The sequence below is a fragment of the Rhineura floridana genome, chromosome 14 (genome assembly GCF_030035675.1).
Source record: "Rhineura floridana isolate rRhiFlo1 chromosome 14, rRhiFlo1.hap2, whole genome shotgun sequence".
Classification (NCBI taxonomy): domain Eukaryota; kingdom Metazoa; phylum Chordata; class Lepidosauria; order Squamata; family Rhineuridae; genus Rhineura; species Rhineura floridana.
Genome location: NC_084493.1, coordinates 27,773,491 through 27,792,618, shown reverse-complemented (window position 1 = coordinate 27,792,618; position 19,128 = coordinate 27,773,491). Strand labels below are relative to the sequence as shown.

At 45.1% G+C, this 19,128-nt stretch overlaps 1 protein-coding gene across 4 annotated transcripts in view; it reads right to left on the bottom strand.

Annotated features, from left to right (window-relative positions):
* The window catches only part of RCN2 (reticulocalbin 2), a 130,817-nt gene that overhangs the window by 15,934 nt on the left and 95,755 nt on the right, over positions 1 to 19,128 (bottom strand). For all 4 annotated transcript variants that reach the window (XM_061595780.1, XM_061595781.1, XM_061595782.1 and 1 more), the window contains 2 exons: positions 15,366 to 15,400; positions 3,153 to 3,259 (listed from right to left, as the gene is read on the bottom strand). In XM_061595780.1, the coding sequence (XP_061451764.1) occupies positions 3,153 to 3,259; positions 15,366 to 15,400 (142 nt within the window). The remainder of the gene's footprint in view (positions 1 to 3,152; positions 3,260 to 15,365; positions 15,401 to 19,128) is intronic.

Here is a 19,128-nt window from a genome sequence, read left to right as displayed (position 1 = left end):
GGATCTACTCTGAGTAGGACTAGCATTGGATACAACTCAAAAGCCTACATCTACTTTAGCTTTCTGCTCTCACAACGACCAACCAGATGCCTCTGGAAAACCCACAAGCGAGAACTGAGTGCAATGAATACTTCAGATATCGCACTGGGAAAAGTGTAGCTGGTGCTTAAAACAAAAATCTGACAGATTTCTTTTCTTTTTTGAACATCTAAATGCATCTTTAATTGACTTAGGCCCCATCTGCATTTAAAGGACTATTACACCACTTTAAACAAGCATGGCTTCTCACAAAGAATCCTGGGAACTGCACTTTGTAAAAGGTGTTAAGAGTTGTGAGGAGACCCCTATTCCTCTTCAGAGCTACAATTGTCGGAGTGGTCAATCCCTCTTCCCGGGGAACAAACAGGCTCACAAAGCCTTGGCCTCAGGCATGCGATTTTCATATTATGGCACTGGTGTAGCCTACTAGTTTCCCCCTAAAATTTGCAGGTTGAAGGAGCCCTTGTTAGCAACCTAGCCTAGAGCCCATGATTTTCATAATGCGGAGTTGCCAAGACTCCAACAATTTTCTAGTGGCTCATGGGAATAAAAATTTGATAACTGCAGCATTAATGTGTCACCTTATTCAAGCCCAGGAGGTGACAAAAGAATGTCAGTGCCCCTTTTGTGGCTGTGGGCAGTCCCCACAGTATAGGTGTGTAATGGGTATGATCTAGTGACAAACAGCTGGCAGATTAATTACATAAAAGCTACAGTTGGTAATTTTCAGTCTGGGGACAGAAAGTGAGTGCATACAAAGCTGCCTTAGATCAAATCAGGCTATCTAGCCCAATATTATCTACTCTGACTGGCAGCAGCTCTCCTGGGACTCAGACAAAGAAAATCCTTCATCGTGAGCACCACAAACTACCCATTTCCCAGAAGAAAAGCTGGTAAATCTGAGAACCACACCTCAAACACACAAAAGACACATACCCCAAAACAAAAAACAGACAAAAAAGTAGGCAACACCCCCCTGCAACCAAACAAGCAAAAAAGATGAAGCTGCTTTCTCTGTCCTTGGGGAGTTGATATCATACAGCAGATTTGCTGGTTCATAGGATTGCCTCTATACAATACATTTAAAGCATATTCCCTTCCCTGCCCAAGAATCCTGAAGACTGCAGTTTGTTAAGATTACTAGGAATTGTAGTTCTGTGTGGGGTAAACTACAATTCCCAGAATCCTCAGGAGGCAGGAATGTGCTTTAAAAGTGTGTGCTTCTACTTAAGTTGCAAATGTATATTTGTAAATAGGACACTTATTGCAGTGTTCCCAGTGTGCTCTCATCCAAAGGGTAATTAAATCCAGGGGTGCTTTTGACCCCTCTGAAAAAGTTGGTAGAATATAGTTGGCTTGTCTTTCACATCCAGTATACTAATGTCTCCAAAATATCAATAATTCAGAGAACCATTTACATCCTTACTTCTGTTGGTGGCCAGGGATGTTATTGCTAAGTGTCGGACATTAAGTTATGTCATACTCCATTCTATGGCCTGGAGGGATATGGTTCACAATTCACAAAATGGAGAATTGACAGAACTACTTGAAAAGACGTTCCTGAAAATCCAACTTAAGTTAGCTTTGACAGAAGACCAAAGTACTCAAGACAGGCAGTTCCGTGATTTCCCCCCCCCCTACGTTTTTCTTTTAAAATGAAAAATAGCTGAGGAAAGCTAGAACTGGAAGAGGAGGACTGTTGGGGAGAGGTGGTTGCTTAACCCTTTCCCCTTCCCGCCATTTCCTTAAAATTGCCCCACCCAGCCCCAATCCCCTGCTTTTCCACCTGCAGGAGTGAAAGACACGGGGAGGACTCTGTATCTATTTCCTCTTGATGAGAAAAGAAGCTCAGAAGGATTATAAGCAGCAAAAGCAAAACAAATAAAAACAGGAAGGTAGAAGGGTAATACAGCTCTGCCACCTTCTTTTCTCATTACAGCCTCCTCTGCAGCTGCTTTTCATTTGAAAGAAAATATGGAGAAGAAGAATCATGCCTTTCATGTGTCATTTGGCTGCCCTCAATCCACTTAAAAGCAATAGAGCAAGCTGCTTTTACTGGGATTAAGCTGGATCAGGTCCTACACAGTTGTTTTATTATAATTATATTTACATTGCCTGGGCTAGTTTAGCTTTTTAAATAATACATAGAAATGTATGAAAACAGGTGAGTAAGAGAAACAAATGAGATTTCTGGTGCATTTGCCTCTTTTAATTTTGCATCTGTCCCCTTAAGTCTTGCATGTATTTGAAAGTTAATTGAGATGGCAGTGAAAACATAGAGTAGCCAGAGGGGGGAAAGAGAGCTTTTCCCATTTCACAAGCAGACTTGAGATTCTTTAAGGTGACTCAGACTAGGGCTTCCAGCAGCCAGTGTCCAGCACCTCATTTCCTTTGCCACTATCATTCCGGGTCCACAGGATCCCAAGCAGGCTAAGCCTTAGGGCAGGAATGGGGAACTTGTGGCCTTCCAGATCTTGTTGGACTACAACTTCCAGCATCCCTGACCACTGGACATGCTGGCTGAGGCAATGACAAAGGGCCAACAGTGTGAGCCTATCTCTTTTGCTTGGGAAAAACCAAGGTCAGTCTACCTAGCTGGGCCTGGCACCAACCTTGCGAGGTGGAGCGGGGATCAAGCAGTCTGCTAATAGGGGCTGCCTTGTTCCACAATTGTTTCTAGCTTCTGTTTTTTGAGATCAACCATTCTGGAAAGAAGAGAGGAGGGGAATGCTGCTTTTAAGATAATGCCTACCTGCAACGCATGGGTGTATCATCTAAAAACAAAGAAAATACTTTTTTTCCTCTTTAGAACCATTGTGTTTTTCTCATATGAAGATTTATGCAGATTTAATCAACTGAAGTGCATATGATTCAACTAAGACTTCTTTAATAAGGTGATCATAAGTATCATCACCATCTTCCACAGTGTTAATAATATAATTAAATATTATTATGAATAATAATGATCATGATATAAACATCATTGTTGTCAAATAATATCATATAATAAGATATTATAATCTATAATGTATAGACATCTTTACTGCCACAACATGCCTTTGCCATCTGGTTGGGTAGACAATTCTGGTGTGACCATTTATTTTCCACCTCACCTTTTTCCTTTGTTCCTTCTGTCTTTCTCTGAATTCTTCCAGGCCCTTCAGTTCATCCTTCAGCATTATTGCCAGTTGGATGTGAGAGTTCCCAACACTTTCAATTTCTACAGAAGATCAGAGCACAAAGTATGTCTTGATAAATCTTTTACATAGGAACTGAGCAGTGGCAACTTAGCAGGAGACTTTCCCTCCATAACTGCAGCTGAAGTATTGTGAGCATGAGGCTGCCCACTGTGTCATGTCTGCTCTTAACAAAGTGACAACATCCTTTATTCCGGGTACATAGCATTTAAACAATTTTACAAATAAGTAGGCTCCACAAATCCACTTCAAAAGCAGGAAGTGGCAGGGCGCTTCCAAACAGTTGCTATTTTGGGGTGGATTCAATCACATATTGACAAATTCAGGTTGCACAATTTTAGTAGATGGGGAGGTCTTCTTGTGCCACAAATCCACTTCCTCCAAAGAGAGGACAAGAAGGAAAGTGACAGGAAAATGCACTGGAAAGTGTGGGAGAACCTCTGCTTGATGCAACGTTATCTAATCTCCTCACAAACAAATCAGAACAAATGCATTAAACAGCTAATATAGTCTAATCTCCCTACAAACAAATCAAGATGAATTCTCAGTAAACAGGTTGTCTCGAAGCATGCAGTCTGTTCCAAAAAGTCATAACTTTTTCAAAAACATTTTTTTTTAAATATTACAAAACAATAAAAGGGCAATGTGGTGGGGGTAGGAGAGAGAGCAAGCAATAGTCACCAATACATTACAGCCAAAACGTCTTTCAAAAAGAGCATAGTATATAAAATCAGAGCTTGGAAAAGTTACTTTTTTGAACTACAACTCCCATCAGCCCAATCCAGTGGCCATGCTGGCTGAGGCTGATGGGAGTTGTAGTTCAAAAAAGTAACTTTTCCAAGCTCTGTATAAAACGAAATATGCTGTATAGCAGGGGTGGAAAACCTCAGGACCAGGGGCTGGATATGGCCCTCCAGGCCTCTCAGTCTGGCCCTCAGGACTGCTGCTAGGGCATACCCCTTCACAGGGCACACTCATCACCAGTCCTGCTCTGACAGGGAAGAGCTGTAGCTTTGTGGAAGAGCATCTGCCTTGCATGCAGAAGGTCTCAGGTTCAATCCCTGGCATTTCCAGGCAGGGCTGGGACAGACTCCCTGCCAGAAACCCTGGAGAGCAACTGCCAGTCAGTGTAGACAACACTGAGCTAGATGGACCAGTGGGTTTCATTCCATATAGGGCAGCTTCCCATACTCCTACAATCTGCCCTCCCTGAGAGCTTTTGCTTTGAACTGTGATAAGGCCTCTCGATTGCTGGGATGCAGGATGAAGAGATGTGTGTAAATCTTGGCCTTTTTTCATGGACTCACGTGTAGTCTACTGACCAAGGGAAGAATTGTATCCTTTGCCCCACCCACTTTGGCCTCTGGCCCTGCCCACCACAGGCATGTATGCCCTGGAAAATTGTCCATGAAGGAATGCAGTCAGGCTGACAAAGTTCACACACACACACACTATACAGCTATGTGCTGGGCAGAGTGTTCCCTAGCAACACAACCCTATATTCGTTTACCCACTGCATCCACTGGGACTTACTCCCTAGTAAGAGTGCTTTCGATTGCAGCCGTAAACTAATAATTGACTAGCTCCTTTGATGGTGTCTCTGAAATCAAGAAGCATTTGCACTAAAGATTTGTGGGGAAGATTGTGGCCCTGCCGTGGGACCCTCCTGGTTTAGCCAAGGGACAGATGAGAGAGGAAAATAGCACCGCATCTTCAGTTCCCCTCAACTTTATCCCACCCTCAGGTCAATCACGCCTCATACAGAAAGAGTGGGAGACCTCCAGATAGGCTATGTTGTGAGAATGATCATAGCTCACATGATCATAGATCATGTGAAAGGTACCTCATATCGAGGCCCTCAATTGCCATGATGCATGAGCACTGACTGAGAAGATGGTAGCGGCAGTGCTCCCAGGCACTTCCCTGGGTTAGAAATGCTTATGGGATTGCTGTGAGAAAAAGAGGAAGGGTGCAGCTGGTGGTGAAGGTTAGAGTGTCTCTCTTTCCTTTCCTCTCCCCTGTCCTCCATGTTGGATTTCTGAACAAAAAACCCCTCTAACTTTGAGGGAAGTAAGAATTCAAAATTGATAATCTGGCAATGCTGAGGCCTGTTTGTTACCAGCCCTCCTCCTCAGGCTCCTTCTCTCTCTCCCTCTCTCTCTCCCAGTACTACCACAACAGGTCCCTCACCCAATGATGAGACATCTTATGGGACGTCCCCTTGATATATAGTGGTACAAACTTGTTGGGTTGGACTGGATGACTTCCAGGGTCTCTTCCAAGTCGACAATTCCCTGACTGTAAAACTGGAGTCTGGGCAAGAGTCTTCTAAAATGCTCAAACTGGATGAATAGTTCTGTCAAGTGTCTCCTTGTTGTTAGAAAATATGTTGCAATGGGAACTAAAGAGTTGGCTGCTTGTTTATGACACAGGATCTTTTGGACAATGCTCTGAATGGGAGCAGACCTCCCCTCTGAATGTTGTAATTCAATCACTGTGAAGAGAACAGGCTGTCAGTTTTGAAGCAGACAGACAGACTCAGAAGAGAGTGGGGTAAGCTGTGTTTTGGTTCTGAAACACCATGCTAGAGATCTGGTGTGGGAGCAGTGAATTGTGAAGCGTTTAAGCTGAGCCTCCACCTAAGCTCAACCTATATATCTGTAAGTAAACACAAATAAAATATACCAATGTGCTTCCAGTGACTTTCTTCCAAAGGAAACCAAACCTAGGCAAGTGCTGTACCCCTGAAACCTCTCAATGCTTCGGGAATTATAGGGAGCATAAAAATATATTTATCATGTGAGCCACAATAAAATGGTTAATGTACTCTAAATCCTGTACTCCCAAAGAACACCCACTTGCAGTATAATTAAACTTCTTCCATGGGGAAAAGATATATGAAACTTGATTTGTTATCCTCAGACTGGCTGGTCTTTTCTGTACAGCCAGCAGCAAGGCCAGCCCCATGCATGAGGGAGCCTTCAGGCAGCAACAGTCCATACGCAGCTGCCGCAGGCTTAAATAGGTCTGACTGCCTTGCCTCCTGTGATGTCATGTCAGTGTGCTAGCGTGCTACATGTGCATGCCTTCGCACATACTGATGTGACAATGCAGGAAGTGGGGCAGCTGGGCCTATATGAGCCTGTGCCAGCTGCATCGGGGGGGTTGTGTGGAAGGGTGGAGTTCTGCAATCCACACTGGTGTCAAGTCATAGGGCCTGATTTGCAGCCTGAGATAAGGGGTTGATATGCATTGCGGATCATGGAGTGGGAGATCCACCCTTGCAAGGGCTCTTCTAAGCCCCAGGGGCCCTTGTGCCTGTGCCCTACCTGGCGGTCTGTTGGCACCAGGCCTAGCCAGCAGCCACTGGTTGCCAGTTTGTTTCTGGGCCTAATTTAAGGTGCTCAGACTAGTGTTTAAAGCCCTAAATGACTTAGGCCCCAAATATCCAAGAGACTGCTTCCTTCTCTACAGACCCTCTTGTGTGTTAAGATCGGGGAGGGCTCTTGATTGTTCAGCTGCCCTCTGAAGATTGAAGAGTGGTGGCCCAGGAGAGGGCATTCTCTGTGGCAGGCCCTAAGTTGTGGAAGTCCCTCTCTTTTTTTTTCCATTAATTTTGTTGGAAGGCAGAGCTGGGGTCCCAATCCCGGGGAGCTGGATCCCGGAGAGTTGGGAGAAGAGTATTCGGATGGATGGCAGAGGGAAGGGGGAGGAACTTCCCCCCTTTGGAGCAAAGACGAAACAGAGGAACTGCCAGTGATAAGGTCGCTTAGCAACGGGGAGCCTGAGCCCTCCCTGGACATTCTCACGCCTCCCCCTCTTTCAGGCTCAGAGCAAGAGGGGAAAGAGGGAGGGCTGCTCACAGCCAAAAAGCGGGGAGGCAGTTTACCATCAGCTCCTCCCCTATCCCCCATCCTGGAATCGGAAACTTCAGAAGAGGAGGGGGTGATGCTTCCCCCCTCACCGTGCACACGCAGACAGCTGAAAAGACAGGAGAGAAGGGGGGGAAGGCAGGCAGTACCTGAGGGGCAGTTAAAGAGGAGCGAAAGATTGCGCGCCCGTTTGGCCCCTTCTTAAAGAACAGGCGGGAAGAAGTCCCTTGCTCTGTCAACTTTCTCCCAATGCCGCAGGACCTGTATCCCTGTATTGCTTCATGAGAAAACGCAGTCTTTGTTTGGACTTTACCCTAATAAAACACGAATTAACTACAGCCGTTGGTCTGGTTCCTGAGTCACATCCTGGGCCTGACAGCTTGACAGAGCCACCTAAATCACCCTCAACGCTCTCTTCACTTGACTGGGACAAGATGTCAAAGGGAGCAGCAGGGGGGACGAACCCCACTTCTGAGATGGAAGAAGTGGAACTCTTGAGGACTAAGGTAGCTGATTTGCAGATGGATGTTCAAGCCCTGCTAGCAGCAGTCAAGGCGCTGAAGACGGATAATCAAACCTTGAAGGCCACGATAGACCAGATGCGAACAGCCCCTCCAGCTGCCGTAGTAAAGGTTCCCATTGGATTGCCCCCAAAATACGCGGGACAAAGTGATCAGTTGGCAACCTTCGTGGCTCAATGTGAGTTATATCTGGATGTCAGGCACACGGAATTTCCAGACGATGGGGCTAAAGTAGCTTTCGTGATTAGCCTCCTGGAGGGAGAAGCTGCAAAATGGGTGACTCCGTATCTCGTGAGAAAGGATACTGTCTTAGGAAGGTACAGAGGATTTATACAGGAGATGACTGAGATGTTTCAAGACCCGCAAAGGGCTGAAACAGTAGCGCGGCAACTAGGCGCTCTGAAGCAAGCTAAAGGGACTGTTTCCGAGTACACTAACGCTTTTAAAATTCTGTCCCAGGAAACTGGTTACAATGACGCCGCCCTGATGTTTATGTACCAGAGTGGATTAAATGCTGAAATCCTGGATGAGTTGGCCAGGACCTCCCCCCCCGCTGACCTACCAGGGCTCATCCGGCTATGCCTACAGATAGATCACCGGATGGAAGGAAGGCACTTGGAAAGGAAGCAGGAGGTCCCGAGATACTCAGCCTCGGCATCCCGCAACAAGACCCTTCCCACTGCAGGGATGGCAGGTAATGCAACTGAGGGACAGGGAGGGGCTAGGCCAAGACTGTTGGAAGAAGAAAAGGAAAGACGACGCCGGGAACGTTTATGCTTTTATTGTTCAAAGCCGGGCCATGTGGCCAGAGACTGTGGACTGAAAGGGGGGAAAGCCGAGCCATCAGGAAACTAGAACACCCAGTCCACGTGCAGGCCGGTGGACTGGGGGCAGCGTTGTATAAAGGCCCCCCAACGATCCAACCTCCCTCAAAGGGGGTGTTGGTCTTGCCTATTCGGATTACAACTTCCAGAGGAGTGGTGTTTAATTCCACTGCCTTAATTGACAGTGGAGCCTCCACAAATTTTATTGATGCAAAGTTAGTCAAGCGTCATGGAATTTCCCGGTGGAAACTGGACGCTCCCCTAGCTGTGGAGACTATCGATGGGAGACCCCTGAAGTCAGGAGGGGTGACACAAGCCATGGAGGAAGTGAAACTTCAAATCCCTGGGCACGAAGAGTTCATTTCGCTATATGTGTCAGATCTCTCGAACTTTGAGGTGATTCTGGGAATGCCCTGGCTAGCAAAGCATGAACCCAAAATAAGTTGGAAGGAGGCGGTGGTGTGGTTCACCTCACAGTATTGCCAGGAGAACTGTCAACCTGAAGGAATCAAGAACACCTTAGCGGGGGCAGTGCAAGAGATCGAGCAAGTGACCCTGCCGCCCAAGTATGAAGAATTCAAAGATGTGTTTGATGAAAAAGAGGCAGAGACTTTACCCCCCCACCGCCCTTACGACTGTGCGATTGACCTAGTGCCAGGAGCCAGCATCCCATCAGGGAGAATCTACTCTCTCACAGAGAATGAGAGGGAGGCCCTGAAGGAATTCCTGGATAAAAACCTGAGGCGAGGATTCATACGCCCCTCACAATCCCCTGCTGGAGTGCCACTATTCTTTGTGAAAAAGAAGGGGGGGAACTCAGACCCTGTAACGACTATCGCGCATTGAACCAGATCACCATCCCCAACAGCTACCCGCTGCCCCCGATCTCAGAGTTGCTGGACCGACTGCACTCTGCAAAAATCTTCACGAAGTTGGATTTGAGAGGAGCGTACAATCTGATCAGAATGAAGGAGGGAGATGAATGGAAAACAGGATTCTTGACCGCTTACGGACAGTATGAATACCTGGTCATGCCGTTCGGGCTTTGTGGAAGTCCAGGAATTTTTGAAAAATTCATGAACGACGTGTTTAGAGACTTGTTGGACACGTATGTAATCTGTTACTTAGATGATATCCTGGTGTTCTCAAAGAACCAGGAAGACCACGACCAGCATGTGAAGACGGTGTTGAAGAGACTGAGAGAAAATCACCTGTATGCTAAATTAGAGAAATGTGGATTTGACCTCAAGTCTCTAGACTTCCTTGGATATCGAATCTCAGCGGGTGTGGAGATGGACCCAGGGAAAGTAAGCTGCATATTGGACTGGGGCCAACCTGTCACCAAAAAGGATGTACAACGGTTTTTGGGGTTTGCCAATTATTACAGAAAGTTCATTCCAGGGTTTTCCAAATTAACAGCTCCTCTGACTGACTGTTTAAGGGGGAAGAAGAAGTTTCAATGGACAGAGAACGCCACCGAGGCCTTTGAGGAGCTGAAGAGAAGGTTTGCTACTGAGCCCATTCTGCGCTTTGCTGATCCGAACCGCCCTTTCGTAGTGGAAGCAGATGCTTCAGATTTTGCCATCGGGGGGGGGGGTCCTGCTACAATTAGACCAAGAAGGGAAGGAGCTGCACCCCTGTGCGTACTTCTCTCGGAAGTTAAAGCCTGCAGAGAAGAACTACACAGTTTGGGAGAAGGAGCTGCTGGCCATCAAGGACTCTTTTGAAAACTGGAGACAATACCTAGAGGGGACCTCTCATCGAATTGAAGTACGCTCCGACCACAAGAATCTTGAAAGCCTCCAAACAGCCAGAAAGCTGAACCAGAGACAGATAAGATGGTCCCAGTTCTTCACTAGGTTTAACTTCCAGATTACTTAGCATGCCCAAGCCAAAAACCAGAGAGCGGATGCCTTCTCCAGACAGCCACAATACAAAGAAAGTGAATCCGAGGACCAGCCTCAGTACATAATCCCGCCAGAGAAATTAACGTTGGGAGTATGCCAGCCTTCATGGGAAGAGGAACTCAAAAAGGCACAACAAGAAGATGCAGACATGCTAAAATATCAGCAGGAGATGGGACAAGGTCAAGACTCAGAAGTAACCTTTCACTGGAGAAATGGACTGTTATGGTTCAAAACCGCCAGATATGTGCCAGAAGGGGAATTAAGGCTCAGAATCCTACGCCAGTGTCATGATTCCATCACAGCGGGACACTTTGGGATTTACAAGACCATTCAGAACGTGGCCAAGGACTTCTGGTGGCCTAAAATGCGTCGGGATATTGAGAGTTATGTAAAGTCCTGCTCTGTCTGTCTGCGGACAAAAACACAAACAGGGACACCAGCAGGACTGTTACAACCGTTGCCTGCCCCACACGAACCCTGGAAGGACCTCTCCATGGATTTTATAACTGATCTACCCAAGTCCCAAGGAATGACAGCCATCTTAGTAGTGGTGGATCTACTTACCAAAATGGCACACTTTCTTCCTTGTGCAGGGGCCTTAGAGGCTAAAGAAACAGCCAAGTTATTCATAAAAGAAGTCTACCAGCTGCATGGATTGCCAAACAGCGTAGTCTCAGACCGAGGAACTCAGTTCACAGCCAAATTTTGGAGAGCAATGTGGAAACAGTTGCAGACGGAATTAAAACTCTCCTCCGCCCATCACCCCCAGACAGATGGGCAGACAGAACGCTTGAATGCCGTTTTGGAAAGATATTTACGAAGTTATGTGTCCTATCAACAGACTGACTGGGTATCATATTTGCATTTTGCAGAGTTCGCCTACAACAATTCTCTGCACTCCAGCACTCAACAAACCCCGTTCTTTGCTAATTATGGATTCCATCCTAAAGTCTTTCCAAGCAGCTCAGAAGGAATGCTGGTACCGGCAGCTGAGAACTTCCTTAAGGAATTGCAAGCGGCGCAACAGACACTGAAACAGCAGTTAAACGAAGCCAAAACGGAGTACAAGTGAGTTGCTGACCTGCACAGGAAGGAGGGCCCCCCCCTTCAACCGGGAGACCAGGTATGGCTGTCCACCCGCTTCCTCCAGATGCCGGGCAAATGTAGAAAATTACAAGACAAGAGGGTGGGTCCTTTTGAAATAGAAACTCAAATCAATCCCGTGGCGTACCGACTGAAGCTGCCTGACACGTTTAAAATACATCCTGTGTTCCATCGATCCCTCTTAACGAAAGCCGCCCCTCCCAGTGAGTTACGGCCGGAGGAACCTCCCGGAGCTCCACTCCTGGTAAATGAGCAGCTTGAGTTTGAAGTTGAGGAGATCTTAGGTTCCAGGATCAGACGCCACAAGCTGCAGTACTTGATTCACTGGAAAGGCTATGGGGTGGCTGACAGATCATGGGAAGATGCAGCTGATGTGCATGCTCCAGAATTGGTAAAACTTTTCCATCAACGTTTTCCCCACCGTCCCAAGCCAGACAAGGGGAGGGGGGCACAGCCTGGGAGGGGGGATGGTGTCGGAAGGCAGAGCTGGGGTCCCAATCCCGGGGAGCTGGATCCCAGAGAGTTGGGAGAAGAGTATTCGGATGGATGGCAGAGGGAAGGGGGAGGAACTTCCCCCCTTTGGAGCGAAGACGAAACAGAGGAACTGCCAGTGATAAGGTCGCTTAGCGACGGGGAGCCTGAGCCCTCCCTGGACATTCTCACGCCTCCCCCTCTTTCAGGCTCAGAGCAAGAGGGGAAAGAGGGAGGGCTGCTCACAGCCAAAAAGCGGGGAGGCAGTTTACCATCAGCTCCTCCCCTATCCCCCATCCTGGAATCGGAAACTTCAGAAGAGGAGGGGGTGATGCTTCCCCCCTCACCGCGCACACGCAGACAGCTGAAAAGACAGGAGAGAAGGGGGGGAAGGCGGGCAGTACCTGAGGGGCAGTTAAGGAGGAGCGAAAGATTGTGCGCCCGTTTGGACCCTTCTTAAAGAACAGGCGGGAAGAAGTCCCTTGCTCTGTCAACTTTCTCCCAATGCCGCAGGACCTGTATCCCTGTATTGCTTCATGAGAAAACGCAGTCTTTGTTTGGACTTTACCCTAATAAAACACGAATTAACTACAGCCGTTGGTCTGGTTCCTGAGTCACATCCTGGGCCTGACAAATTTTTATTCAAATTTTTAAAGACAAAAAACAAAACAAAACAAAAATAATTAAACAATAAAATAAAATGTTGACTTCCGATTTATCGCAGATCAGCTATAAGTCTACAATATATAACAATCCTCTCTCCTAAATTATATTATAAAATCACTTTCCTCCAGTAGTTATCTTAATTAATCATCAAATCTCATAAACATTACTTTATTCTTCCCACAAAAAGTCAAAGAGAGGTTTCAGTTCCTTGAGAGATATATCTTTCAATTTTTCTCCAAATAAACATGTTGATTAATCCATCTCATTCAAATCTGTTAGGTCCAATAATTTCAATAGCCATTTTTCCATTATCAATGTTAATTCCATCTTCCATCTTCAATAATCCTGTTAAGTCCAATAATTTCAGTAACCATTCTTCGATTATCAATAATCCTATTAAGTCCAATAATTTCAGTAGCCATTCTTCCATTATCAGTATCCCATAATAATCTTGTTATCATAGCCATAGTCCAAATAAACATATAGATTAATCCATCTCGTCAAACCAGTTTGATCCAATAATTTCAATAACCATTCTTCCAATATCAATATTGATTCCATCTTCCATCTTCAATAGTCCTGTTCAGTCCAGTATTTTCAGTATCCATTCTACCATTATCAGTATCCCATATTAATCTTGCTGTCATAGCCATAGTCATATAATAAGAGTCTGATGGGAATTTCCTTTATCACAAATCTTTTCTTGCCATCAATTCTGAATATGTTGCTGAGATATTGTTGTAAAGTCATATCTCTGTTCTTTTTTACAAAATGCACTGGCTCATCTCTTAAGAATTTTTCCATTGTCACATATCTGTAGTCAATTCCATAGATTTTTTCTATATCAAGCTCCATCACATCATTCCAGTCCAAAAAATTATCCAAGACATTGATAACTATTATCTTCATTAATTTCTTCAGAGACAACGTTAAGTTCCAAACAGTAAGCTTTATTTCTAGTATCCATAAACTCCAGATCTTTTTCCAATTCTACATTTGTTCCAATCTCCAGAGCTTGTATCTTCCCTTTAATTTTTCTTTTCTCATCTCTAATCTCAACAATCTCCTTTCTCACAGAATCCACTATTTCTTTAAACTCCTGCGTCATTTTGCTAAATTCATTTTTCATCTCCTGTCTACCCTGTCTCAGGGTTTGTTTCGTTATCTCAATCTCATCCATTATTTTCTGAAACATAATTTCTTCCATGGTCTCAGCCACTTTCCTGATTGCCATTCTTAAGACCACAAAAACAAAAATTATTTCAGTCACAATTGGGTTAATATTCCAGGCTCGATGAAGTCACAATGTAGACAGTACAGTCTGCCTTATCTCTTATGTTCAAGAATACAAAACAGATTTAGTTCCCAGCTTCAAAAGAGTTAGTGGCGTCGTGAACAAGTAGATTCGTCAAAATGAAATAGACCAGAAAGAAAATAGTCCCAAATATATAATGCTCCAAAGTTCATAAATCAAATTTATTTATTTTTTTCCCTCCTCGAAATAGAAATCCCTCTTCCGCTTGTATCTTTAGAATGCACTTCCAAGTCAGCTTTTTGCAATAAAAACTAAGATAGGCTTTTTCAATTTCTTTCCTCCTTAGTTTCGTGAATAAAGGAGAAAATTTTCAACTCACCCAGAAGATCTTTATAGCTGATTCATTGACAAATCTCTTTTTGCAGCAACGATTTAAACCAAAAAAAAATATAGAAAGAAGGATGCTTGCTTGTTTAAGTCCGTTCTTCTTTAAAGAAAAGATAAACGTGTCACTTATTCAGTTAGAGCTTGATGGACGTCCTCCGGCATTGCTGGCTGAACCTTCTCTCATAAATTAATGAGATCCAGTCCTCCCAAACAAAAACAGGCTTTTATGGTTAATCTCTACGTTTCTCCCTGCCTGGGAGAGAATCTTCACCAGTCAAAAAGAACGTTCTGACTGATTTAAGCTGAAAAAGCTTCTTCTGAGACGAGAGCTCGTCTCAAAAGCAGGCACAAGCGAAGTCACCCTTCCCGGAAGTCCCGGAAGTCCCTCTCCACAGAGGTGTGTCTGGCACCTTCCCTATATAGTTTTCAGCAAATGCTGAAGACGCACCTATTTACCCTGGCCTTTGACACCTGAGATGTGTGTTTTCAGGATCCCCCCCTATTTCTGTGACTGTAATTTGTTTTAACAGTTTGTAATATTGAATTGTTGCCCTGCTGGTGAAGGGTGAGTAATTAATTTAATAATAAGGGGTGTGTGTGGTGGTACTCACTGGTACACAGTACCTGCGCCTCTTTTTTTTTTTTTCTGCCCATGGAAGCCATTTTGTGTTGGCACCTAAGGCACTTTTATCAAGATATGAGTATGAACATCTCATTTATACAAAAAAGGTCTACCCTGCCCTTCCATAAATTACTCTTACACATCCACACCATTTATTGCACTTTAAACAGTCATGGCTTCCCCCAAAGAATTCTGGGAAATGTAGTTTATGAAGGGTGCTGAGAGTTGATAGGAGATGCCCTATTTCCCTCACAGATCGCCTATCACCAGAATTCTCTGGGAAGAGGGGTTGACTGTTAAACCACACTGGCCACTGGAGCTGGGTCAGGGGAATAGCAGTCTCCTAACAATGCTCAGCACCCTTCACAAACTACCCTTCCCAGGATTCTTTGGGTGAAGCCATGACTGTCTAAAGTGGAATAAATGTCTGGTGTGGATGTGGCCTTAAGGTGGCAGAAGGCAGTGAATGGACCCACAATGGAGCTTGCTGCTATACTTACGTTGTTTTAGGATTTCAAACGAAGCCTTCAGAGTGCTGAGGAGGAAAGGGGAAAAAAAGTAATTATTCTTAAAAACTCAACTCCCATACAGAGCCAAAGCCACTAGTTCCATCGTTCAGGAGGATGCGTCATGACAATTGCGACTTAAGAACCTAAGAAGAGCCCTGCTAGATCAGCCCAATGGCCCATCTAGGCCAGCATCCTGTTCTCCCAGAGGCCCATAGGAAGCCCACAAGCAGACCCTGAGTGCAACAGTGCTCTCCCCATTTGTGATTTCTGACAACTGGCATTTTCAGTGGCGGCTGGTGCCCATTGGGACTGGTGGGGGACAGAAGACAGGGAGGCCAACAGTGGCTGGAGCCAGAGCTAATCACGGGCAGAACCAACTCGTTCTAGTTTTGTCCCCATCCTCCTCCCCCTCCCTGCTGAGTTTTACAAGGCATAACACCACAGCGGAGAAAGCTGACAGGTAGGTAGTGCCACCACCAGAGCTGGTTGTAAGAAAGAACATAGGCAGAGGGTGCCCTAATGAACCAGCCCCCATTAGGCATTCTGCCTCGATAGTGAAGGTAGTGCATAACATAGTCATCATGGCTAGTAGCCATTGATAGTCTTCCTCCATGAGACCCTGCCACACCTCTTAATTTCCACACATGCAACAGCCAGAACACAGACAGTTATTGCAGACCAACTCACAGGGGAAAGATTTGACTTTTTCCTTTCTTTGGGCAGCAGACTCCTCCATAAGAGAGAGCCGTAAGTGAAATCGATCTCAGGATATCTCATAACCCCAGATACAAGTCCTCTACCTTGCCTGCTAACAGCCCTAAGGCAAACAGCACTAAATATGAATCACTTGCATTTTTAGGGAAAGCAATTAAATGCTTGGCGAACCTGAGAGCGAAAGGTTCCTTTGAGATATATGCGCCTTTCTTATCAATCAAACTTTACTTACTGTTATCACCAAACTGCCTCTTCCTTATCATTTTTACTGGGATTTGTATGGGGGTGCACACAGCAATTTTCTGATCCTATCAGTGTGCTGGAATGTTACAAAAGCGACTACTGTAATTGAGCTGCTGAATAGGGTTTTTTAGTGCCTGAAAAGAAGCGTGAGCCAATTACTGGTCATTGAAATATCTCCGTTTCCCTCCCAGAGTTACCTTCTAATGAAAATAGGTAACCCATAATAATATTCATTACTATGTTTCTTCAACGCCCTCTTGTGGCATCAATTCACCTTTCTGTTAAGGTTTGTTTAAAATTCTGCATCAGTGTTTCTCAAACAGTGGGCCAGGAGGACTCACCAGTGGGCCTTGGATCACTTTCAGGTGGGCCTCAGTTCACAGCCTGCCCAGTGCCTCCTCATTTACCTAGCCTGCTCCTAGCCAGGCCATAACCTTTTGGTTAGACCAAACAGCAATTCCTTGTATGCTGAGTTAAAAGCGGCCAGGAAACAGAAAAGGGGGTGGGGGAGGAAGGAAGATAGATACGAAGATAAATCTCCCTCCTCTGATGGGTAAGGCCCAGAGGAGATGTTGAAGGAAATCAGATGGTGAAATAATAAATTATTATTAGTATTAAAATAAACAGAAAGGAAGGGGATAAGAAAGTAAAGCTATTACAGGATGAAGAAGTAAATGGGAAAAGACCAGGGAGAATGGATGAAATAAATTGGCAGGTGATTTGGGGGTGGGGGAAGAAATAAAGAAAGGAGAAAGGGAGAAGAAACTACAAGAGATGGGTAAAAATATTTTGAGAGGCATGTGGGCATGGAAAGGGAAAAATATAAAAGAAAAAGTCTGTGGAACCTTTTCTAAACTAAAAAAGTCTTTCCTGATAGGGGAATTGCTCTAGCCCTTTGATCATTTTGGTTCAGTTAAGACCAGGATTTTGTCTCCTGCTACAGGTGTTAAGTTGCACTGCACAGCCAGGAAGGTTGCATTATCGCCAATTAAAGCAGCTATGTTTGATTAGTGGGCTTATCTCATGTACATTTGAGCTTGTATTGAAATGTCTTAGCTTGTGCATCTCGGGATTCATGGCATGTGGATCTTTACTGTTTATAATTTCTTCGTCTTTAGTGGAGGAGGGGGATTTGGCCAGTTTATTTATTTATTAAATTTCTATGCCGCCCTTCCTCCTCGAAGGAGTCCAGGACGGCAAACAAAAACACTAAAAACACTCTAAAACATATTAAAAACAAAAGGCTTTAAAATATATTAAAACAAAACCATATTAAAACAAAGCATCTTTAAAAATGTATTAAAATAAAACATATTTAAAAACATATATTTTAAAAAATATTTAAAAACATCTAAAAAAGTAATTCCAACACTGATGCAGACGCAACTGAGGATAATACTTTGTGCACCTGATGGTGGAGGCTTTACTTCACGATCCTCCTCCTATAATAAATCTGTTGGGTATTGTTATAGGATTAGGGGATTGATCTGGAATCTGGATGATGTTTTGGGATGCCCTCCAAGCCTGTAAATCTGTGTCTGTAAAGCTGGGATCTGTAGTGGAAGACACCTGCCAAACGGGTCAAACTATTTCTTTGTTAAATTAATGGGCTTAGCTGAACCTGTCAAGCACTCTATTTACATATCTAAAGAGCTGGTCAAGAACAGATGAATTGTCATAGGAACAACTGGCTGGTGATGCTCTTTCAGGATCCCACACACACCTCTGGCTGGAAGTCCACCTCATCGTAGGGCCAGGAGGTAGCCTTTGTGTTTCTAGTCTGGTCTAGAGCTGGAAAGAGACAGAGGCCTGACTGCTCTATGTGCTGAATCCAAAGCTATGGCTTTGCAGGCTCCCCTAGAAACCTAATGGGGAAGCAAGACCTGTTGGAGTGTTAATGCTTTGAGCCCTCAGGTTGTATATATGTGTAAGTAAAACCATATATCCTAAAGACACCACAGTCTCCACTGACCCTCATTCCAAGGAAGCCAAACCCTTGGTAAGGGCTGGAACCCCTGGAGTTCCGCACTGCTCAGAGACTGAGGTGCATGGAACAGTATTTAAGGTGCCATAAATTTGAAAACCCACAAAATCTTCAAATGAATGCTTTGGTTAAAATAGGACAATCAGTGACTGTGGAGAGGGAGAAACAAGCAGCTAATCTGAGGCAAAAAGTTGTTGTCAGTTATTGTTTGAAGGGCATTGTACCTGCTGCCTTCCAGATGTTTTTGGACTCCAGATCACATCATCCCTAGGCAGCACGGTCAATGGTCAGAGATGAAAGAGAGGAGGAAGAGCTCTGGCTCGGCGGCGCTCACTGCGAGGGAGAAGGGACTCGGGATTCCTGACCCTGAAAGACTTGGGAGGCAGCTGACCAAGAGAGGAGGAGGAGCTCTGGTGAGGCTCAGCGGCGCTCACTGTGAGGGAGAAGGGACTCAGGATTCCTGACCCTGAAAAACTTGGGAGGCAGCTGACCAAAAGAAGAGGAGGAGCTCTGGTGAGCTAAGCAGCTCATCTGCATACTTTCTTTCCCACCAGGCTTGGTGGCATGCGCCAGACAGGGGCGCGCGAATTAAACACACAGACACACACACAAACTACAATCCGGTCAACTAATTCCTGGCACTGACAACAGGAATATCAAGACTGCCACTGACAACAGGAATAGTAAACAACAAACAGAAAATGGAGGGGGATCAATCAGTTGTTGTCACCTGCAAGGTGTGCACTATGTTCATCTTCTTGACGGAAACCATCCACGATTACACTTGCAGCAAGTGCAGATTGGTGGTGCTCC